A 26,195-nucleotide genomic window follows, 5' to 3' on the forward strand; every position below is an offset into this window, starting at 1 on the left:
TAGACCGGGTTACAAGGGATGAGATGAAAAATAGAATACAAAGTGTATTTCGATGTGTTAAATTACAAATGCTTCGTAGAGTAAGTAGCTCATTCAATGATCGTTTTAGGCGTGCATAAATATGTTAGGACGAAATTTTGAACACCTTATGTAATTAAATATTAAAAATATTTTATTAAAAGTAGCTTCTAATTTTTTCAAACATGTTTTTTTTGCAAAATGTATTACTGATAAATTATTTTTCGTTCTTTATTTGTTACATTGTTAGATTTACATACAAAAGTAGTGTTTAATTGTCTTCACAAAATGTTGTATTTTGTGTTTGTGTGTTTTTTTTGTAAAATTTATTACTAATTTTCTTTCTTTATTTGTTACATTTACATTAAAAAAATAGTTTTTAATTGTTTCAAAAATGTTGCATGTGGTAGTTGTGTGTTTTTTGTAAAATGTATTACTAATAAATTATTTTTATTTCTTTATTTGCTACATTGTTACATTGATTACCGGATTGATAAACAGTAATCGTCAATTGTCAATTCAGTCAAGGCTTACTTAAAATTTAGGTAAATTTAGACACCTAAAATAATTTGCTCGGAAAATTGAAAATATCTCGAAAACTAACAAATTTAGACATAGGGAATGTTACATAAAAATTAAAGTACGGTAATGTTACTTTTCAATAATGATATAAAATACAGGGTGTTTCATTTAACATTACTGAGAAAATAATGTACTTGTATTTTGACTCACCCTGTATTTGATATAAAGACAATTAGCAATGTCAATAATTCTTGAAAATTTTGACAATAAATAAAAAAATATGGCATTAATTAACCATTGCTGTTTTACCTATTTTTATTTATACAGGGAGTTGAACTTGTTACGATTTTCATACAAAATTGGTTATAACTTTGTAAATACCCTATATAACATAACAAACCTTTATATTTTTGTAATGGAGAAGTTAAGAAGATTTCGAATATAAAATAAAATACAGGGTATTCCATTTAAAATAACTGAAGTTTGGTCTGCCACTGTGTTATCGAACACCCTGTAAAATTCTAACTTATTTTGTAATTTGATGCTCACAGTTGGCTACAATTTTTGTTATTAACTTTTATTGCTATCTATTACTATAGCGGATCTATTGAGATTTACCCCACTAATCAATTACCCTGTATAACTAACAAAAAAAGTTTTTTAAGCTTGTTTGAATTATTCCGAAATAATGCATGTTTTCGTTCTATCTTGACTCCCCTATGAGCTCTTCTTCTAATTTGGTGTACATAATATATGCGCGAGTGAATGATAATAAGGAGTACTTTAAGTACATGGCTCATCAAACTAATTAATCTATGTTCTTCATATTTTGGTTGGCTTGGCTTTTTTGGGAAGTGGAATGAATATTGATAGTAGCCAGTCTTTTGGTAAGTAACCAGTCTCATAAATGTTGTTGAATAACTTCGGAAAAGCTGTGATTTGATGTGCCTCTAATAGCTTTAAAATTTCACCATGCACCTCATCAGGTCCTGGTGATTTCCCATCTTAAATCCGCAAATAATTTAAATAAAAAATAATCCGCAATAAATTATTACTTTATTCAAAAGTACTGTTACAAATATATATGTACATTAGTAGTCGACATTACCATAAAAGCCAGGATAATTTTGTGTTTACGCATATGGACCATTGAAAAAGGTATCCACTAGTGCCACCAGCCGTTTCAAATATTGGTCCCGTGATTTTAATTTTAGGTCATTCGACAAACCTCCAAAGAAAGAGTTGGTTTCATCAAGGAAAGCCGGTGTATCTTCATTTTCAAGATAAAATATTTCTAATAATGCTAGTATCAAAAGAAATCCATATGGTAGATATTTTTTTAAATGTTCTTCAAAAATGCTTCTCGGAAATACTGTGTCAGCGTCACTACCTAATTGTTTTAGATATGAGCAAAACTCAGTATAGTAATACTCCACAAAATCTTTTATTTTCGGAGCTTCAGTTGGTGATAAATTCATCCATAGAAAATAGGAGAGATCGAGTACTGGTGAATGAATAAAAGACGCTTGGAAATCTATCAAAACCATGCGAAGTGGAACAGATTTATCGTCATCCTAAAAAAGGAAAATTAATTAATAAGTAATTGAAAACGATATCAGATTTAGATGATATTGATCTTAGTTTTTTTACATAACATTAGACTAATTAGCAATGTTTAAGTAGAACATCAATCCTCCAGAAAAAACAACTGCTAAATACTTATAGATTAGATTTTTTGATAGATTTTAAAACTCAAATTTTTCTTCTAATTTTATGGTAGAGGAGCCCAAGCGGGGATTTTTACAGTTACTTGAGAGCGTCAGATTATCATATGTGGAGGAACCTGGTACCCTGCAGATGTACCTCTACCTACCATATATTGGCTCTTAACCCGGCACCTGCTACCTGCACCCCATAACACATTTTCATCAAATATTTCGTATTTCAAGTTTGTTAACTGTGCGTCATAGTAGCTTTCTATAATATTATATAGCATAGATCTGTTTGCGTTTGAAGTGGTTAAAGTGTCATTCTGAACTTATAGCTCTAAAGTCGAATTGAGTTGTCATCATCTGGCAGTTTAAGTTTTATTTTTTTTTGTGTTTTTGATAAACAGGTCAGATTTACATGTTTTATTGTAATAACTGATTTAAATTATTAATATAGTCCCTATACTCAGTCAATCTTATTTTGTTTAGATATTTTACTTCACTTCATTTATTATGGGTTGGTACTTGCTAATTTGCTTACAACACCTTTTTATTTTTATTTTTTAACTTTTATAATATATTAGTAGCTAGTAGTAGGGGAGCGAAGTATGCTAAATGTGCAGTCACTCGAGCGCTTTGGGGACCTATTGGGTTGTGAAGAGTAGGTCCTAAAACTAAAAAAAGTTAAGTAAAATTTTCCATTTTAGTGGGGACTTTTCATTTTTAATTTAATTTTCCATTTCCAACAATCGTTTTTTTGATTATATCGCCATCTATCCATAATTCGAAAAAATGTTTCGAATAAATGTTGCTTATTTTTACGTAAAGAATCCAAATCTGGAATAAAAATTTGGGGCTCCTATTTAAGATTTTAAAGACCACCCATATTTTGCGAATTATCGCGGGATTTGTATTTAAAATTTTAAATGTACCCTCCCCCCCACCCGTCCCCGTGGTGGGTCATGTTTGGTATCATTCGATAGATTTTTAAAAAATATTGAACACGTATTCTTTAGTTTTTCGGTCTAACGCCCCGCTCAAATCGTCAGATTTTTGAAATATACACTGTTTTGCATGTCCTTAACTTATCTTATCTTAATCTGACAATTTCGAGTATTTATAAGGATAGATTTTTTTTCGGGCCCCCTTAACGAACGCCCCTGTGTTAAGAGCCAATATATGGTAGAGGTACATCTGCAAGGCACCAGGTTTCTCCCATATGATAATTTGACGCGCTCGAGTAACTGCAAAAATCCCCGCTTGGGCTCCCCTACCATAATAAGTTAATAAAACATGTTTTCTAAATTCTTGTGTAACTCAACACATTATTTTGTTTATAAATAAGTCAGTGCCGGATTAACCATTAGGCGGACTAGGCGGCCGCCTAGGGCCTGGACACTTGATGGGGCCCGCAGCCCACACAAATGCATTAGGTAATTAATATTGAATTATTTAAGCAGTAATTAAAAAAAATTAAAATGTTAAAAAAATCAAATAGGGCTAACAGACAAAAAAAAAGAAAATGGTTAATTTATGTTTTTTAATCAAACTCAGTTTTTTGCTTTGTCTTCTGTCAAATATCAGGAAAAAACAACCGACTGCAAGCAAGATAAATTAAGCAGTTATCTTCAAAGGCATATTTATATTTCATGTTTTAATCATTCCCTCAATTTGGTAATCAATTTTGCAAGTAAATTTTGCTTAGAAGCTGGTAATTATTTTGGTATGGTACGTTTTTTTCAATTTCTACCGACCGATGGGCCTTATAGTCCATTCACTCACGGTAAAATATATTGCAAAACCTCCGGATTTTAAAGAACCTTTGGATTTGAAAGAAGAGCTTGGATGGACATGAAATTTGATATAAGCATAGCTAACATGTCAAAGAAAAAAGTGATATTGTGCCAATGTGTGTTTTTGTTCTACGGTTGAATCGACCCCTTCTCGGGGGTGAAAAAATATACCGTCAAAATACGTCCGGAAGTAGATAAACTGACTAATTGTAAGCAACTTTTGTTCAATAGAGTTTTTTCATCAAGTCAATACATTTCGAGTTATTTGCAAGTGAATATCTTCATTTTTCAACAAAAAATAACACATTTTTAGTCAGTTTTTCGCAAATAACTCAAAAAGTAAGTATTTTATCGAAAAAATATTCTTAGCAAAAATATAGCTTTTAAAAATTGAAAAAATGGTTTATGTGTGCAGTCTGTAGACCCAGTAGAAGAAGAGTTGTAGCTAATGAAAACTAGGTTCTTATTCGTCAAATTCCAAATCGAATATTTCAACGTAATATTTCAAATAACCAAAAAATGAAGTACTTTTCATGGAAAACTCATCACGACTTGTTTAGCTGTTTAGAAAAGCATTATTCTTGTTTAAAAAAATTCTAGCATAAAAAGTAAGCAAGATACGCTCAGAATACAGTTAATCCCATTTTTTGGGTAAAAAAACTGGTGAAAATAACCCTCTAATTAGCATCCCAAATGAAATTAATCCTTTCCGCTTTACAAGCTATTTTACTTATGTATTGTTTATATGCTCTGTAAGTTTTATCGGTATAAAGTGCGTATTTATAAAAGGGCTGTAGTAGAAAGGGCTTGAACAAGTCACTAATCACGACTCTATGCAATTTTTTTATTGGCCTAATGCCTCGACAGCTAATGGCCATTGGCATGGTACAGTGGATTTTTCCAATCAGGTAGGTACCTAATGTAATGGGTAGTGTGTGTGTGTTTGAGTAAAGGTCTTGTTACTTAGCAAATTCGTCATTGTTTTTGCATAGAGACGCTATTTGTATCCGAACTTCCGCGGTCCCTCCGGTGAGTACCGATCCCACAAGGATAGAAACTATTTTTATTTATTAATTTTTAATAAATGAAAAATTCTCTACCCAGGCTATGCAAATTTTAAACAGTCATATCTTAACCAATTTTTATCTTCCAAAAAGGTAAAAATCTGAAATATTCAGAAAAGCAAAACCTACATTTTTTTACTCTTTAAGATTTCTGTACCGCTAATAATTTTTAAGTTATTTTGAAAAAAAAAAGACATTTTTTTTCAAAATTTAAAAAAATTTGTTTTACTTTAAATCCTAATGTTTTGAAATATAAGCACTATGAACCGGTGAAACTTGCAGATTATATAAAAACAATATACTTATAAGTTTTTTCAAGATTTTCATAAATTTTCAAATTTTTTTTGCCAGTAACAGCATTATTTTAAGTTTTACTTGCTTAATTCTGATACTTGAAACTTGTTTAAAAAAAAAACAAAAATAAAACTTTTATAACACTTTAAAAAAGTTGTGATGATTTTTCACCGAAAAGTGCTTCATTTTACGTTGAAATATTTTATTTGGAATTTGTCGAATAAGAATCTACTTTTCATTAGCTAACTTGTCTGCTTATACTGGGTCTACATACTTCATACATACACCATTTTTTAAAATTGTGTATACGCTATATTTTTTCCATAAAATACTTCATTTTGGAGTTATTTGCGAAAACCGTCTAAAAACGTGTTTTTTTTTTGTTGAAAAATGAACATATTCACTGGCAAATAACTCAAAAAGTATTATATTGATTTAGTGAAAAAACTCGATAGAACAAAAGTTACTTATAATTAATCAGTTTATCCATTTCCGCACTTATTTTGAATGTATGTTTTTTCACCCCCGAAGGGGTGGCACTCATATCCAGGGCAAAATCACATACAGACACAATATTCCTTTTTTTCTTTGGCATATTAGCTATGAACTATTAATGAGAAGTTGTTGCGAAATGTAAAAAAAAAGAAAAATGATCTCTTTTACATTGTCGTAATTTATTTTTTTAGTAACTACTTTCCAAAACAACATAAATATCCGTAAATTTGTTTTAAGTAAATGGTCGCTATAAAGGGGCCTGCTTCTTACGGCTGCCTAGGGCCCCATGATGCCTTTAACCGTCACTGAAATAAGTAGATCACAGAGAATTTTTAAGGGGTGCTGTGAGCACCCCACGTGGCAGTTGACGTCTTGCAAAGTCACGAGGCAGGTGCCGGGTTAACACAGGAAGTTCGTTAAGCAGGGCCCGAAAAAAATCTATCCTTAAAAATACTTGAAATTGTCAGATTAAGATAATGTAAGTTAAGTACATGCAAAAGAGTGTATATTTCAAAAATCTGGCGACTTGAGCGTAAGGTAATGGGCGAGTCAAAAATTTCACAAAAAAAGCGAATATGTATTTCGCGAAATGAACGTCAGATCGAAAAACTAAAAAATACGCCTTCAATATTTTTCAAAAATCTATCGAATGGCACTAAAGATGAACCCCCACGGAGAGGGGTGGGGGTAAATTTAAAATTTTAAATAAAAACCCCGCGATATTTCGCAAAATGAACATCAGATCGAAAAACTGCAAAGTACACTTTCAAATGTTTTTGAAAAATCTATCGAATGGTACCGAACACGACCCCTCGCGGAGGTGAAGTGGGGGGTTACTTTAAAGTCTTAAATGGGACCCCCAAATTTTTATTGCAGATTTGGATTCTTTAGGTAAAAATAAGCAACTTTTATTCGAGACATTTTTTCGAATTATGGTTAGATGGCGCTATAATCGGAAAAAACGATTGTTGGAAATGGAAAATTAAATTTAAAAAATGGAAAGTCCCCACTAAAATGGAAAATTGTACTTAACTTTTTTTGGTTTTAGGACCTAACAATCACAACCCAATAGGTCACCATAACACTCGAATGGCTCGCAAATTAGCATACTTTGCTCCCCTACCATTTCTCGAAAATAAACTCGAAAACAATCAACTTTAGAGAAAAATTACAAGAGACCTTTTTTGTCCAGAATGGTCCAAAAAACCTAACAAAAAATTGTACGGGCCAAAAATATTGATTTAACAATTTGAATAAAAAAATTGTAAAAAAAAATTTGGACCACTTTTCACGTGGGCCACTTCTTGAACCTTATTCTGGGATGTCTCACGAATGTGATTATGCAAAAAAATCTCATGGGAATATTTTTTCTAACGAACCCGCCGTTTTCGCCTTGTCTACGTCGTAAGAATCATATCAAAGGGTAATGTTTGACTTCTGGAGTTAATTTAGTTTAATGTTTTATAAGGCAAGAGCCTATTTCTTGGGCGCCCCTTCCAGCTGAACGTTCTACTTAAACTTAGCAGTATCCTCTATTTTCTTTAGCACTGTGTATTGCTAAATTATAGAGCTACAACAGACGTTTGTAAAATACGATGCCTGTAGGTTTTCTGGGAAGCAGTAGGGTTGTTTCCAAATCAAAACTTAAACACTCTCGATCTGTTTGTTCATTTGCTAATTTGAAATCATCTCTTTTCATTTCGTGTACCCCCTCTTGAGTGCAAATGGCGCTTTATTGATATTACTTGGTATTACCAAATGGGTTTGAAGGTTTCTGTAAATTAGAAGAATAATACCAAGTGGGTTGGTCGGTATTTGAAAATTAGAATATCAGATAAATTTAATATGTGGCTTAGCATTTTTATAGTTTTATAGGTTACATAAATATATATATTAATCTAGGAGCGGTAGGTTTTTACAGAATGCAGAACGCGTATTTAGTTGTCCAAATATGCATCTAACCCAATATCTGATATATTAAGGGTTGGTAGCTTTCTGCATAAATTGACACGCTATCAAAGAAATCATTAACACTTCACTACCCTAGGACACCACACTTATACGGAGTCCCAAAAATTCATAAAGACTTCTGAGACCCATTTGCGGTAGCATGGGTTTACCTTGCAGCAAACTGTCTTGACGACATAATTCAACTTGTAGCATAAAACAGAACAATAAGTGCTATTATGGCTTAAGAAGAGAAATGGCCTCAAAAATACCTAGAAAAATTAAATTGACTGTCTACAAAAAAAAAACACTAATAAGAACAGTGTTAACATATATACAGGGTGATTCATTAAGAATGTCCAATCTCTGAGTTGTAGATTCTAGACCTCAAAATATTAAGATTTAACCCAAATCACTTATATAAAATGTGCATCGTTACTGAGTTACAGGGTGTTCTATTTAAAAATTTAATAACCATTTTTACCCAGTACTTTAAAACTATTTGACATATCCTTGTCATACTTTGCAGAAAGTGTAGTTGCCGTACACCCTACTAAATTATGATAAACAAACGTTTCTGGGGAACGTGCAGGGAAACGACAGGGGACAGTGCATGGTTTACCCTTTCCAAATTCTACGCCACTGGCGCAATTGCTATTTTAGCACAATATTTCGATTTTCCAATACTTTCTATGTAAATAATATACTCTTCATTCGTAACGTTAAGGTCATTAGTTTTCGAGATATTTGAAGTTGAAAATGCAACTTTACAGTTATTTTGATTAATGTATTGCGCCCCTTCATTTTAACTTCAAATATCTCGAAAACTAATGATTTTATCGATACGAATGAAGAGTTATTATTTGCATAGAAAGTATTGGAGAATCTAAAAATTATGCTAAAATGGCAATTCCATCAGTGGCGTAGAATTTGGGAAGGTTCAACCATTTATTTTCCCTTTACGCCTCTGGTAATAGCCTGAAACGTTTATTTAACATAATTTAGTAAGGTGTGCAGTACCTACACTTTTTGGCAAGTATGATACGGCAATTTTAAATACTTTTAAAGTACTGGGTACAAATAATTTTAAAATTTTTAAATCAAACATCCCTATTACATAAATATTAACTATTTGTATCCAGTATTTATCCTTATCATACTTAGTTGATAGTGTAGATACTGTACAACCTACTAAAATATGTTAAATACAACTTTGTGGCTAGTACAAGAGGTGTACGACAGGGGAAAGTGAATGGTTGACCCTTCCCACATTCTACGCCACTGGCGGAATTACTGTTTTATTGCAATTTTTCGATTCTCCAATACTTTCTATGCAAATAATATACTCTTCATCCGTGCCGATAAAATCATTAGTTTTCGAGATATTTAAAGTTAAAAATGAAGGAGCACAATACATTAATCAAAATAGCTATGCCGTTTCATTTTCAACTTCAAATATCTCGAAAACTAATGACTTTAACGTTACGAATGAAGAGTATATTACTTACATAGAAAGTATTGCAAAATCGAAATATTGTGCTAAAATAGCAATTTCGCCAGTGGCGTAGAATTTGGGAAGGGTCAACCATTCACTTTCCCCTGTCGTACGCCTCTGGTAGAAGCCAGAAAAGTTTATTTATCATAATTTAGTAGGATTTACAGTACCCATATTTTCTGCCAAGTATGACAAGGATATGTCAAATAGTTTTAAAGCCCTGGGTAAAAGTAGTTATTAAATTTTTAAATAAAACTCAGTAACGAGCCACATTTTTTTTAAATGATTTGGGTTAAATCTTAATATTTTGAGGTCTAGAATCTACATGACAAAGATTGGACATTCTTAATGAATCACCCTGTATGTTAAGAAACTTGGTGACTTACACAGAATGACCAAGAACTGCTCAAACATTTTGAGCCAAAAATCCTAAAAAGAATATATGGTGGCATAAAAGAACAAGGTTTGTGGCGCAGGCGTTACAATTTTGAGTTGTATTGAAGTTTTGGAGAACATGACGTCGTAATAGTTATTTATGATATAAGTGTTAAAAGTACACGTTTAAAGCACGCATGTGAAAGTTTACATGAGTGCTTTAAAAATGTACTTTTTAACACGTATATCATACAATATTTTTTCTACAAACGTCTTATATATCAACAATTATAATTTATTCATCCTAAATTACAGGACAACAAGAATACAAAACCGCTAAACGCCGTAAAAATGAGTGGGGCATACAATATTCCAGCTACAAAAGATCTGATAAAAATATTACGTAGCGCGAAAATGTATTTTAATTTTGATGCAAAACAAAATTCTAGTTTTATTTTAAAAGATTTTTCCATAATATTTGCTAAATTTGAAGTAAACGCGCCACAAAAGAGTAACTTTGATAAAGTTTGAATTTTGAAACTCTTTTGTGGCGCGTCTACTTCAAATTTAGCAAATATTATGGAAAAAAATTTTAAAATAAAACTAGAATTTTGTTTTGCATCAAAATTAAAATACATTTTCGCGCCACGTAATATTCATATCAGATCTTTTGTAGCTGGAATATTGTATGCGCCACTCATTTTTACGGCGTTTAGCGGTTTTTTATTCTTGTATCAGGAGTTTTTCAAAGTTATTTATAAATTAAATGTATGAAGTTGAATGCAATGTTCCTCTATTACACGTTAAGCTTTATAAATGGTCACCTGTGTTGCATTATCTCCCAAATGATCTAGTGTCCATCGAATGTACACTAGATTTTTTTCTATTCGAAATAGATTGAAAAAAATATTGAGATGGCCGGTAAATGAAGTCGGATTGCCCGTTGCCAGATCAAATTTAGCGTCGTAACCACTACAACTACATAAACCATTTCGGGAATAATCGTTAATTGGATTATACTTTTGCAGCTTAATAACTTCTAAACGGCTTAACCGATTTTGATCAGTAAACATGAGTTTGAAACGTATTGGCCAGTAGTATCTAATGGATCTAAGATCATTCTCATCTCCGTCACATGCATTCCTGGTACCTGGTAGTTAAAACTACCTGGTACTAAGTTCCTAAATTCCTAAGTACCTGGTACTTAAAACTATTGATTTTACAATCAGTTCACCATCCAAAGATACCATTTTATTTGTAGTAACTCTATCTTTAAATGAACATTCCAAATACTCTGTCTTTGTCCTACTGAGTTTTAAACCTTTTTCCTCCAGAGCTCGTGTCCACTGTTCCAGTTTTTGTTCTAAGTCTCTTGATTACCATATGAGCGTTGGTCTCTTCACTCAGTTCACTCCTTCACAACAGTTTAGTGAGAAAAGTATGTAAATGTCAAAACAACTTTACCGATTATAAATAATCAATATTGTTTAACAGTAGATTATATCGGGGAACTAATGGAATTTCATAACTTCACGGTGCCTTGAAATTATTTATAAATCTCATTCACATACATTTATTTATAAAAATTATTATTACGAGCATACATAAGTATACACAAAACCTTGGAAATAAAATAAAGTGTACAAGAAAACTACAATATTGCAACTTATATCACGATTATTTGTTTCAAGTAAAGTAAACACATTTAAAAATAACTTTACTACCTTCGTTAATGTTGTTTGTAATAACAAAATAATAACCTTAATATACGAGGATTTTTGATTGGAAGCGTTGGATGATATCGATGTTGAAGTGACTGGCTCTGGCTGTTCCTCATAGTTCCAACCCATATGTCCAGATTGGCGTAACTATTGCCTTATACAGCAGCAATTTGTTATCCAGAGATAGTCTTGATGAACGGCGCGCCGTATTGGTTAAAGGGCCCGCCGCGGCGGGCCCATTACATATACATAATACATATACATATTTCTGAATACATATACATATTTCTGAATACATATACATATTTCTGAATACATATTTCGATTGGCGATAATACATATTTCTGAATTGGGGACCTAGTTGCTTTCTCTTGGTCCAGATATGTTTCCTAAATGTGAGACTTCTGTCCAAATGAATACTAAGATATTTTTTTACCTCGTTGGCTGAAAGTGATTATTTAAAGTTACAAGAGGACAGGTTCCTCTTCGTGTTGTAAATGTAACATGAATAGATTTTCCTTCGTTGACTGTAATTTTCCATTCCAAAAATAAATCTTTTATTCTGTCTAGAGTTATTATTATTATAATGTCAAGATTATATGTATTTATAAAGGAATTGTTCTCTCAAGATATAAAGACTTTGTTGTATTGTACAAGAATAAAAATCCTCTAAACGCCGTAAAAATGAGTGGCGCATACAATATTCCAGCTACAAAAGATCTGATAAAAATATTACGTGGCGCGAAAATGTATTTTAATTTTGATGCAAAACAAAATTCTAGTTTTGTTTTAAAAGATTTTTCCATAATATTTGCTAAATTTGAAGTAAACGCGCCACAAAAGAGTAACTTTGATAAAGTTTGAATTTTGAAACTCTTTTGTGGCGCGTCTACTTCAAATTTAGCAAATATTATGGAAAAAATTTTTAAAATAAAACTAGAATTTTGTTTTGCATCAAAATTAAAATACATTTTCGCGCCACGTAATATTCATATCAGATCTTTTGTAGCTGCAATATTGTATGCGCCACTCATTTTTACGGCGTTTAGCGGTTTTTTATTCTTGTATCAGGAGTTTTTCAAAGTTATTTATAAATTAAATGTATGAAGTTGAATGCAATGTTCCTCTATTACACGTTAAGCTTTATAAATGGTCACCTGTGTTGCATTATCTCCCAAATGATCTAGTGTCCATCGAATGTACACTAGATTTTTTTCTATTCGAAATAGATTGAAAAAAATATTGAGATGGCCGGTAAATGAAGTTGGATTGCCCGTTGCCAGATCAAATTTAGCGTCGTAACCACTACAACTACATAAACCATTTCGGGAATAATCGTTAATTGGATTATACTTTTGCAGCTTAATAACTTCTAAACGGCTTAACCGATTTTGATCAGTAAACATGAGTTTGAAACGTATTGGCCAGTAGTATCTAATGGATCTAAGGTATGATAACTGAAACTATTACAGGAATTATTGAGCTTGAAATACCGTTTTTCCCATAAGAAATAGATTCGATCAAACTTATGAAGCCTATAACTTAAAAATTCGAATTTTCCCGGATATGTGATATACGCCGTTAGATTCATCTAGAGTCCTTCTATAAACGCTCAGTTATTGGCGCAATTCGTAGGTTGAAATTTTGAATAATTGTCGAAAAACCAAAATTTTCAAAGTTTAGTTTTTCAGTTTTTCCGCTATACTGAGCCGTGTGTATGTCTGATTCTGACGGCTTAGACAGCATTTGAAAGCTTAACACAACACTATTGATTTGATGTAAGTATTTGCGGTTCTCCTGTCTCTTCTTGATCCAAAGATATATATACCCCCCAAAAATATGCCGTTTTGTACCTACCAAGTTCTATAGCTGGCTTATGGGTGGTCAAAAGTCACAAACTACACCGGTTCTGAATCGGCCCTGACCCCCTCTTCAAACACGAAAAAAAAATCAAATCGGTTTAACTTTTCCACACACATACATACATAGGTACATACATATCCACAAACATTTTTTCTTTTTTAAATAAAAATTGAGTCATACTTCTGAGCTCGGTAACTTTTGAATGGTATAGGTCATAGGTAACCGATTTTCAAAATTAAACATGCGTTGGAAAGGTAATAATAATGATCAGTATTATCAGAAGCCGCAAAGGTCGGACTTAAATTATTGAAGTTCTTGGGAGTTTTGGGGACGAGAACGAAAAACAGGAAGGGCCGTAAAATCCACACCCTTGGACCAAAATGGATGGTTGACATACGAATGGGCGAGTCCTTTCCTGAACTTTAAGATGGGAGTTGGCCCAATTTTCAATTCAGTCAGATTTAGAAAATCGAAAATTTCGTGTATATATAGTGTCGCATGTAGGGGGGTTTGGGTGTGCGCCACTGGCGAGAACTGCCGTTCTCTGGTAATATCTACAAAAACTTTTACTTGAACTTAACTGACATTCCATTTTTATATTTTTCTTGACATTACATCAAAACTGCCTATACTGTCAATACGTAAATCATAACAACTATAGAATAACATCTTACTTTTTTTGTTGTATATTCTAACAAATGTTAATAGTTTTTTTACAAACGTGTTAAAAATGAAATAATACAGTTTAAATTAGATTTTAAAAAACTTGCGCTATTTGAAAAAGGTGGTTTAAAAGCCACCTTTTTCAAATTGCGCAAGTTGTACTATTAATAATAATGTAAATAAATGAAATATAAATATTTTGACGTTTCAAAATTTGACAATTCACTTTGCAGTGTTTTAAAATTTTTAAAGCACTAGTGCTTTAAAGTGTCATTTTTAAAGCCCCTATGGAGTGCTTACGCCTTAAATGGATAGGGCATGTAATCAAGCGAGAGACGGAGACTTAGGTACCAAGAAAACTTGGAGAATGATTTAAAATCTATTGGAATTAGAGGACGGAGAAGGGTTGTCAGAGACAGGGGCGAATGGAGGATTGTTCTGAAGAAGGCTTGGGCTGATAAAGAGCTGTAACGCCACTGATGATGAACTATAATGGCTTAAAAAACCAGACAATTGGCCACTTATACAGACTTGGCCACAACTTGGCCACTTATACAGAATGACCAAAAACTGCTCAAACGTTTTAAACGAAAAATCCTAAGAAGAAGATATGGAGAGATACAAGAACAAAGTTTGTGGCGCAGGCGTTACAACTGTGAGTTGTATAGAAGTTTTGGAGAACCTGACGTTGTAAAATTCATTAAGGTAGTACTCCTTAGATAGATAGTGCATGTAATCAGGCGAGAGAAAGATGCCCTAGTTAGAAAAGTTTTTGCCTGAAGAGGGCCAATTGGAGAACGAGCAAGAGAAAGACCGAGACTTAGGTACCAAGACAACTTAGAGAATGATTTAAAATCTGTTGGAATTAGAGCATGGAGAAGAGTGCCATAGGGGCGAATGGAGGATTGTTCTGAAGAAGGTTTTGGCTCATAAAGAGCTGTAACGCCACTGATGATGAACTATAACGGCCTACAAAAACCAGACAAATATGACTTCTATGCCACCGATATGCAAAATCTAAGATATCAAACACATTTTGAAAATAAACAACAAATCTAAAATTACATAATATACGATCATCGTGTCTGTTATATAAAAAGACATGGTATAAAGCAATATCAAGTTAACAAATTTAGAAAAAAAAAATAAAAGCGAAAATGGTGATATTCACCATCCATACACAGTTGTTCCTGTCTCTAGACGTCTTCAGTAGGGCTACGTGAATACCTCTGACCCAAGACGAAAATAAACTGTGTACCTATTTAGGTGGAATTTTAAAAATATTTAAAAATCCACTTTTAAGACGCTGCGATGTAGCGAAATCTCTTGGGGAAAAGAGGAAAGGTCCCAGATACAAAATTCATCATTACAATAAAATTAAAATAACAAATAATGATTTAAATCTGAAACGTTTCTTGGAACCACTTTCCGGTAACATCCTCTATCTCTTACTTTTACAATTGATAAGCCAAGAGACGACGAATAAAGAAAGCGAAAAGGATTCTACAATATGCAATCAGATTTCGTTTTTATTGTCTAGGAAAATGTCCAAAAGATAGTTCCAATACTCAAAATCTGACTAAGGGTAAAGATAAAAGATAAAAGTGAACGACAGTTTATGTTTCCTTTCAATTCAGAGGCGGTTCAGCATCCCCAGACAGCTGTTTCTGTCTCTAGACGTCTTCAGTAGGGCCAGTGGCGTCAGCTAGCCCCACAGGGGCCCCATATCAAAGTTTTTCGCGGGGCCCTTTTCCACCACTGATAGGACATATATCGGACATATATAGGACCACAAAACGCTTATAGAATGGGATAGAAATATGCTTTATTGTCACTGAAAATTTTACAATTTTATGGACAAAGCTACAAAGAGTAGGAAAAAACGATAACAAATACAGTTTGTATCTGTTGGTTGAATCTTCGGTCTTAGGACATACAGAGATTTTTATAAAGAATACCTTTTTTTCGTAAAAGTAATAATAAAAGAGTTATCGTATGTGTAATGAATAAAAACGAAGTTAGTATCAATAAATTTGAGAAAAATTTGGAAAATATTTTTTTCCAATTAGAAGCATATAATTACATATTTGAGCTTGGTTTTTATTTCCAAACAACTTTTTATCATAAGAATTTTCGATATTGAGAGAAATAAAGGTACTTTACCCTTAGCCGAAATTCATATTTTTTGACATACCTCGTATAATATTGAGAAAATTTGATATCTGATAATTGAATCTTAGGTTTTGGGGCATGCAGAACTTTTTATAAAGAATAACTTTTTTTCGTAAAATTAATAATAAAAAAGTTTCCCATATGTTTCCAACTCAAGTAGACACGCTGTATACAAAAAAAAATATTTACATCCAAAACAGTGTATTTTTTAGATAGTAGTATGTTAGTTTGTTATGTACATATATTTAGAGTTAGAAATACAGAAAAAATTCCTCTGATTGAAAAAAAAATGTTTGTTTTTAAAATAAAATGTCTGGCTAATTGGGTCAGCCAAGGCCATCAAATGCACACACAAAAAGCAGGAGTAACTTTTAGTACTAGAATACCTCATATTTTAATAATCTAGTGTCAAAAATGCTTCAAAATTAAAGACATTAAAAATAATGCGATAAAATATCCATTGACCTACCCAAAAGGGACGCATGTGACGTACTAGAAATTCACAATTGATGAAATCGATTCATCTCTGGAATAAACGTACCAGTTTTCGTTTTCTGTTTACATAGTTTTTTTTTTAATTTTTCTCAAATTAAAAAACACAAAATTTTCAAATCGACATTTCTAGAAAACTCTGTATCCTACCGACTTAAAGCAAGAGTAACTTATATTACTATATATAGGCTATTGATTATGTACTATAGAAAGGAACTACAAAGTTAACAGGGTTTTATTATTTCATATGGTCAATGAATCTCTATATATGAAAAAACTGCGGAGTGCTACCATTGAAAGGGGTGCGTTTTTGAGAAATGGGTGAATTAGTCCCTGGGCACAGGTTACATTAGGGTGAGTTCTATGCACTTTTGGTACAAACACGTCTACATAAATATTGTTCCTGGTTAAATTTCTTATCTAAATATCACTTTTTAAAGTCAAAGATGTTTTTTTTACAAAAATATATTCAAAAGAAAAAGCACAAAGAAACCCAAAAGAAAGAAATTTTGTTTTTTGTCACATAACTCTTGTCCACGGGGATATAGGTATAAACATTGCTTCACAGAAAAATAACTTACATATTTTGTCTTTAAAATGATGTTTGGTAGAGGTCATTAGGATTAGGCCAGGGTAATAAGACAAAAATATACCCTGTTCGTGACACTTCAGCAGCCAGGGTACTAAAGCGTTTTTTCGACAAGTAATACCTATAGGAACAAATTGTAACTATTTCCTGCGTAGGATATGGCGGCCATTTTTATTTATAAACAATTAACTGTGAAAAAATGGCATTTTTCCTTTTTTTTTCAAATCAATGGAAAACAGTGAAACTTATGATTTTTTTAGTACAAATATCTTTGAGATTATGGAAAAAGCTTTAAAATTGCATATTACAAGTTTGATATACTCATTTATTATTAATATAATTGCGAAAAAAGGTCGGAATTGCAAAAAAATTCTTTTCGCAATAACTGCTGTAAAAATTAGTGAACAGGTTTGAAATTTTTGTCAAATGAGGGTTCTTTGGTGCTTAATATGTTTCAAAGCGATTCATTCAATTGTTTGAATTTTATTCGAATTGTTTATCCCAAAGAGCATTTTTTTGCAATAACATAAGTCAGAAAAAAATGACGTTAGAACCATTCCACATGTGTCAAATAGAAGAGCATGAGCTATATTTTCAAATTGGTTTAAAGAAAGCGAATAAAAAATGCATTTAGTAGTAATAAATAATTATGCAAAAGTATCGTAAATCTTTCCTTATAAACTTTTTGAACAACTTTTTCCAAAAAAATTAACTTTTTTACCCTGTTTTAAGTGCACAACTACCAAGTAATATTATTTATATCATAATATTGATAAAAAATTGTAATAAATATAAACATATAATTTCTTGTATAACAAAATAAAAAGTTTATAAGGAAAGATTTACAATACTTTTGCATAATTATTTATTACTAATAAATGCATTTTTATTCGCTTTTTCTAAACCAAGTTAAAAATATAGCTCATGCTCTTTCATTTGACACCTGTGGAATGGTTCTAACGTCAGTTTTTCTGACTTATGTTATTGCGAAAAAATGCTCTTTGGGATAAACAATTTGAATAAAATTTAAACAATTAAATGAATCGCTTTGAAATTTTTATCACATATTAAGCACCAAAGACCCCTTATATGACAAAAATTTCAAAGCTGTACACTAATTTTTACAGTAGATATTGCGAAATTAATTTTTTTTGCAATTCCGACCTTTTTTCGCCATTAAATTAACAACAAATGAGTACATTAAACTTTGTAATACGTCATTTTAAAGCTTTTTCCATAATCTCAAAGATATGAAAGATATTTGTATTAAAAAAACCATAAGTTTCACTGTTTTCCATTGATTTGAAAAAAAGGGAAAAAACGCCATTTTTTGACACTTAATTGTTTATAAATAAAAATGGCCGCCAGATTCTACGCAGGAAATAGTTACAATTTGCTCTTATAGGTATTACCTCTCGAAAAAACGCTTCAGTACCCTGGCTGCTCGAATGTCATGGAAAAAACCTTATTACCCTGGACTAGATTTACAGTTTTCGAAATATTTATGATCTTTCAAAGTTCGCCACTCACAGCAATTTTGGGCAATTTTCCTTGTTATTTCGCATATATTCGACTGTAACTTTTTTCTACGTAACTTTAGGCATATGCAATGGCACATGTAAGAGGAATAGAAATCAATTATCTTTAAAATGTTCTACTGTATAATGTTGTACGACTTCTTTTAAAAAGGTTATCTTTTTCAAGACTTTATACTTTTAACGAGTTTTTATATTTTTTTTAAGATTATTTTTTAAATCTCCCATTATAACTTTTTTTTCTACATTTAGGTATATATTCTATAATAAAAAAGAAAGCTTATTCTCTTTACTTTAAAATGGTGTATTATAAAAAATTCTAGGATTATTTTTGAATAAGATATGCTTTTTCAAAATGTAATAAGTACTTGCAACGATTTTTGTTTTTAGGATTATTTTTTAAATTCCTCATTATAACTTTTTTATGTGATTGTGTGTTATGATTGAATCTTATTTTTTATAGGTAATACTTTGGATCCACTTGACTCGGCCGTGCAAACTTCAAAATATGGATTAATTCCAATATTTACTGTCAAAGCTCCTGCACCACAAGCTTTGCTTGAAAAAATAGCATGTAAATGTACCAAAGGATGTACAAAAAACTGCGGTTGTATGAAGATAGGAATTAGTTGTTCAATATTCTGCAAAGGCCAAAGGGTGCATGTGCATGGGTACTAATTGTGGGAAGATAACTGAGGTGTCAGAGGAAGATATTGAAGCTAATGCTAACAAAGAGATGGATTTTGATTTTGAAAAAATTTTAAATGTAAACGTTTAAATAATAAGTGATGTTTTATAAGACTAATGTTTATGTAATTTTTACAAAAGAAATAATTTTAAATAATACAGGTAAAAAAATATCAAAGAATCACTCGGTTTCCATTACATATTTCAATATAGATGATACACCATTTTAAAGAACAGAAAGTAAGCCCTCTTTATTGAGCAATATATTTATAGTATATTCATGTAAAAGAAAAAAAGTTATAATGAGAAACTTCAAAAAAAATCGTAAGAAATGTAAAAAATGATATTTTTTATATTAGGCATTATATAATATATAATATAATAATATTATTTTATTTTTATATTATATTATAAAAAAATAGTTAAAAGTATAAAACCTTGAAAAACAATAAAATAATAATAATAATAATCTCTTTAAAAAAAGTCGTACAACGTTATACAGTAGACCATTTTAAAGGTAATTAATTTCTTTTCCTATTACGTGTAAATTGCATATACCTAAAGTTGCGTAGAAAAAAGTTACAGAACAATATTTGCGAAATAACAAGAAAAATTGCCCAAAATTGCTGTGAGTGGCGAACTTTAAAAAATCATATTTAGAAAACTATAAATCCTAATAACCTCTACTAAACAACATTTTAAAGAATAAATATGTAGGTTTTTTTATGTAAAGCAATGTCTATACCTATATTCTCGTGGACAAAAGTTATAGGACAAAAAACAAAATTTCTTTCTTTTGGGTTTCTTTATGCTTTTTCTTTTGAATATATTTTTGTTTTGGTTTGATATGATATCATTGACTTTAAAAAGTGATATTTAGATAATCAATTTAACCAGGAACCATTTTTATGTAGATATGTTTGTACCAAAAGTGCATAGAACTCACGCTAGGACTAATTCACCCATTTCTCAAAAACGCACCCCTTTAAATGGTAGCACTCCGCGGTTTTTTCATATATAGAGATTCATTGACCATATGAAATAATAAAACCCCGTTAACGTTGTAGTTTCTTTTAGCTATCTTATTTTGAATATAATCAATAGCCATACCTCATAATTTATTAATCCAGTATCAAAAAGGCTTTAAAGTCAAAAAGAAAAGTGTTATGCTATAAAATAACCGTTGCTCTCCCAAAACGGACGCCTATGATCGGTACTAGAAATTCGCAATTTATGGAATCGATTTATTTCTGGAAGATAAATAGGCGCACTAGTTTTCGTTTCTCTAAATAGAAGCGTTCTGGAGGTATTTAGAAAAAAACTAATTACAAGACTCCTTCTTCAAAGAGATCTAGCTCTTTTAGAAAGCATATTCGGACTAGGTGATTTGGGTTAAATTTTAATATTTTGAGCCCAGGAATCTACAGTTAAAGTATTTCCAATTATTAATGAAACACCCTGTATATTGCAAAATTTAAATAAATTGCAGATTGCATAATACAACCTTAGGAACTAATAAGTTCTGCGTATAACACCCAAATATAGATAATAATAATAAACCTAATAAACTCTAATAAACCAAAGTCGAAAAATAGATTTGAATTGTTGAGACTGTTAAAACAGATTAGTTTTTTCAAGCCAAGAGTAGAGTAGGGCTTCCAATCCCGCAGCCTGAGTTCAATCTCGGTATTTGCGGGACTACGAATTTTCAATCCCGCGGGATCTCGGTATTTGCGGGATCCCGCATATTGAAAATAGTCATATTTATATAAGGCAAATAAAACAGTAAATTGATCAACTAACTCCACATTTATTTAAGTATTACTATTAGTATGAGATTAAAACTGTTTTTTCTTCACAAAAAACAGTAACAAATACTGCAAAAACAAAAAATCTATCTTCTTCAAAAAATACACCAACGAAATTTAAAAAATCAACCAAAAAAACCAATTTTCAACTGAAAATTAATGTAGTTTACTAATTTAGTTGCTATATTACTTAGCTATAAGTATAAGTTATTATTACTTAGCTAAAGCTTTCAATTAAAAATTTTTGCAAAGGAAACACAACATATTGGATGGTATGAATAAAAATGGAGTATAAACTCCGAGTACGTTCTCATGAGTATGAGAATAAAGTAAAAGTTTATACTACATTTCATATGAATAAAAATATGTTGATGTGATGAGTTTCTACTCACCGTACCTAAGAGTAAATACTACCGCGTGGAGTATGTACTTACTCTAAAATTTGGAGTATAAACTGCATTCTCATTTTTATTCATACAAACCAATATCTAAATCAAAACTGTCATCTGCCAAAATCCTGTGTATTTTAGACACAATGTAGCCAGCAGCAGAAAATGTCCTTTCGGCTTCCATACGTCGACGGCATTCCTTTTTAGGCTTTATATGTAAATGTAAGATATTTTCCCATTGACTCCCAAGATTCATAGAGAGTCATTTCTATTTTAATAATGGACTCAAGTGTATTAGCTCGAGATGGCGACGGGCAAATAAATATTACATGCTGACGATATAGTTAACTCTAACTCCTGTTGCAATGTAAGATCAAAATCGGAACCCGATGATGGAACCTCTACATTGTTTCAAGTGCTTCTTACTTGATCAGCCTCTTCGTCATCATTGCTCTCAGATGAATTCCAGTTACAAAAAAGAATGAAAAGAATGAAAGGCTGAAGTTCATTCCAGTTACAAAATCATTAATTTCTTTTCGAAGTAAACTTTTCGGTGGGAGATGAAAAGTTTCATCGTCACACTACGCTTTTTAACTACGAGGCTTTTGGAGATAAATCAGTAGTGCAGTCACATTTATACGTCGCGTCGTTGTAAAATACGGCGCAAAGACAAAGCTAATTCTGAAGCTAACCTTGAATAATTTTTTTCCAGTTTTCTAATAATTTTGAGCAGCAGCAATGTACACTTTTTTTAGTCCCGCAAATCCCGCGGATCCCGCGCCTGTAATCCCGCATCACGCGGGATTGGAAAATGACGCGGGATCCCGCAAAACCGAGATCTCGGTATTGCGGGATTGGAAGCCCTAGAGTAGAGGGACATTGGAAATGCGCGTAAAGAAAGGAGCACTGTTTTTAATGGCGAGCTACCGGCAAATAGATACTTATAATGCTTATACCTATATACAATTATTTATAGATAAAGAACAGATTACACGAAAATATACGCAAACAATACACAGTGTTTCAAATTTTCAAAGGTAAAGCGATTAGGAATATTGCAATTTGGCATTATACAATATACAATGTCTCACACAGGCAACGATGAATAGACAATAAAAAGTAGTTTGAAAACAAAAAAGCTAAGTTGTTATAGAACAGCGAGCGGCAGAAAATAGATAGGTAGGTACCTGTTAATAAAACATTTAGTTTATATTCACATAAAGAATCCATTACACAAAAATGTCGATATACAAACAATATACACTGTTTCAAAGCGTTTTAATAGTGAAATAATTATTGTAGATTATTTTGTTCAATTTTTTGAATGAAATTTTGTTTCGACATGCCGCGCTGGGGCCCCTGAATGGTATAATTGATAAATTGGAACTAGTTTCCGGACCTTTTCCTAGACGAGTAAGACGAAATGTGATTGAATATTGTAGAATCCTTTCCCCTTTTTTTAATCGTTGTCTCTTGGCTTATGAATAATTGTAAAAGACACAAAGTCAGAGATAAAAGATGTAAATTAAAGTGGTTCCAAGAAAGGGTTAAGATTTAAATAATTATTGGTTATTTTAATTTATTTTGTTTTAATAATGAATTTTGTATCTAGAACCTTTCATCTTTTCTCATAGAAAAATGGAACTGTGTTAAAAATCTGAAACGCGAGGAGAAATATTTAAAGAAGGATTTATCATCAAAACAATGATTAAAACTTTTAATGGGAGTGACAAGAAGAGATAGAGTTAAGAATATAAAAATAAGAGAAGAATTAGGAATAGAACCATTAGAAACTTATATAGAAGAAAGACAGCTGGGTTGGTGTGGACACCTTCAAAGAATGAGTGATAATATACCTGTAAAAAGAATCTGGGAAAGTAGAAATATAGAAAGGAAAAAGCGTGGTAGACCAAGAAAACAATGGAATGCAGTAATAAGAGATATTTTGGAAAAGAGGGGAACAACATGGAACGATGCCAAAAAACTAACAGTGAACAGAAAGATATGGAAGAAATTTGCAAAGAACAAAAAATAATGAAAGAATCAGAAACAGATCCCTACACCTCAGGGTAGAAGGGATAAAGATTATTTATATAATAGCAAATCAGAAAACTCTATATAACCTACCTTATATTGAAACATCATATTCCCGTTGTGACAATCACCATGTACTATTGCTTGATCTTTAGAAATAGTATTACCTATTTCCATAAATCTAGTATACATACTTTTGTCATGTATGTACTTATTAAACAAGATCGACAAATCAGGTCGACCAGCTTCTTTTAGAGTTTCTACTAACATGGGTGTCTTTGTATTAAACACTTTTTTAGACGTTGAAAACAGCTGATTCACTAAGGAAGTACAGGTCTTTGACATATTTTCAAAAATTTCTCTCTTTTGGTCTTTCAGAGCTAAAGACATGGCATGTAACTTTGCATAAGATTTTAAGCCCATTTTCAGATGAGCAATATTCATGGGCTCTTCTCTTGCATGTAGCATAAAACCCCCTTTCTTTAAATTTTCTAAAATAATAACCTCATTGCCATTTTCTGAAAAAGTTTTATAACATTTGGGTACCATGTCTAAAAGAACTGGAAGCTTCTTGTTATTTAGAAATTCCTGGTATTCTTTAAAAACTGTGCCGTAAAAGAATACTTCTCTCTTGCAAAAATCCTGCATGAGACGAATCGATCCAGGATCCCTCTTGTTGGTTTTTACGACCAGATAAAGAACGTTGAGTCCGTTAATCGGTTGTTGTAAATCAATTTTAACGAAAAATAAGTCCCCTACGTAACCCTCTCCTTTTTGGGTGGTGTTTTCCACAGTAAAATTGAAGTTTTCTGTACCTATCGCACGCTGAATCCAAGAATGCAGTGCATCTTTGTTCAATACCTCGCCCATTCTTCACTTTATATAAAACACTTTTACAATGATACACTTTTAGAAACTTCAAGAGCACTGGCCGATATTTTAAGTCGGCTGAAGATAATATATAATCAGTACCCTTAATACGGTGTCGGGTATGAGATAACTGAGATAAAGCTTATTATCTGCTGTGTAGAACCAAATTATCAAAAACAAATTATACCTTTATATCTATATAATAGACCAGGACATTTAGCACAAAATAAATAAATTTTTAAATACAGCACCTAGAGACTTGCAGTTTTTGCATTATGTTCAGGATGACGTCAGGAAAAAGTCTACTATTCAAAAAAGGGTGAAAATGCATAATTGCACTGTAAAGTGCATAAAATACATCCAAAATTGCATAAAAATAAAAATAAAGTCAAAATCAGTATACTAAGGAACAAAATTTATTATCTGAAGGGTTTTGGGGTCACTGAATACGATTAGGCAATCAGAACTGACCCCCCGGATCACCTGGTGCCCAAGATCAGTGCAAAAGACGTCATCTTCTGGAGTTTCGATGGTTTTTGGCATTAAATCGATGCAAACGGATTACTCACACGTTTTAGGGGTCACTAAGTACTAATATGCCATCAGAATTGACCTTTGGAGTACCTGGTGCCCAGGATTGCTACTAAGGCACGTCATCTTCTGGAGTTTCGAGGGATTTCGGCACTAAATTGATGCAACTGGACTATTCGGGGATTTTTGAGGTGGTCAAACACAAATATGCCATCAGCACAGACCTCTGGATCACCTGGTGCCCAAGGTCACTGCAAGGGACGTTATCTTCTGGACTTTCGAGGGCTTTCGGTATTAAATTGGTGCAAACGGATTACTCGGGGGCTTTTTGAGATCGCCAAACACGAATATGCCATCAGGATAGGCCACCGGATTACCTGGTGCCCAAGGTCAATGCAAGGGACGTCATCTTCTGGAGTTTCGAGTGCTTTCGGTATTAAATTGATGCAAACGGATTACTTACGGGTTTCTGGGGTCTCTAAACACGAATATACCATCAGAATTGAAATCATTCAGGAGTAACTGGTGCCCAGGATCGCTACTAAGACAAGTAATCTTCTGGAGTTTCGAGTGTTTTCGGCATTAAATTGATGTAAACGGATTACTCACGGATTTTTTGGGGTCGGTAAATACGAATATGATTTCAAAACTGAACTCCGGAGTACCTGGTGCCCAGGGTCGCTACTAAGGCAGGTCATCTTCTGATGTTTCGAGGGTTTTCGGCATTTAATTGATTCAAATGGATTACTGGAAGGTTTTTGAGGTCGCTAAACACGAATATGCCTTCAGAACCGACCCCCTGTGCACCTGGAGCCCAAGGTCACTGCAAGGGACGTCCTCTTCTGGAGTTTTGAGGGATTTTGGCATTAAATTGATAAAAATGGATTACTCGGGGGTTGTTGAGGTGTTAGACACGAATATGCCATCAGAACAGACCACCGGATTACCTGGTGCCCAAGGTCACTGCAAGGAACGTCATCTTCTGGAGTTTCGAGGGATTTCGAGGGAACAGCAGGAGTTTCAAAAGTTTTAGGTATTCAATTGATGCAAACAGATTACTCACGGGTTTTTGGGGTTGCTAAGCACAAATACGCCATCAGAAGAGACACCGGAGCACCTGGGACTAAGG

The 26,195-nt window shown here is 32.4% G+C and overlaps 2 protein-coding genes across 2 annotated transcripts in view; one reads left to right on the forward strand and one right to left on the reverse strand.

Annotated features, from left to right (window-relative positions):
• The window catches only part of LOC126892258 (catalase), a 540,038-nt gene that overhangs the window by 238,058 nt on the left and 275,785 nt on the right, over positions 1–26,195 (forward strand). The gene's annotated exons all lie outside the window — the stretch shown is intronic.
• On the reverse strand, positions 1,580–24,658 carry LOC126892261 (uncharacterized). Its single transcript, XM_050661774.1, has 2 exons — positions 23,759–24,658; positions 1,580–2,114 (listed from the first exon to the last, which is right to left on the reverse strand). The coding sequence occupies exons 1-2, from the start codon at positions 24,533–24,535 to the stop codon at positions 1,674–1,676; spliced, it is 1,218 nt and encodes a 405-aa protein (XP_050517731.1). The 5' UTR covers positions 24,536–24,658; the 3' UTR covers positions 1,580–1,673.

This window comes from Diabrotica virgifera, chromosome 9 (genome assembly GCF_917563875.1).
Source record: "Diabrotica virgifera virgifera chromosome 9, PGI_DIABVI_V3a".
Lineage (NCBI taxonomy): Eukaryota > Metazoa > Arthropoda > Insecta > Coleoptera > Chrysomelidae > Diabrotica > Diabrotica virgifera.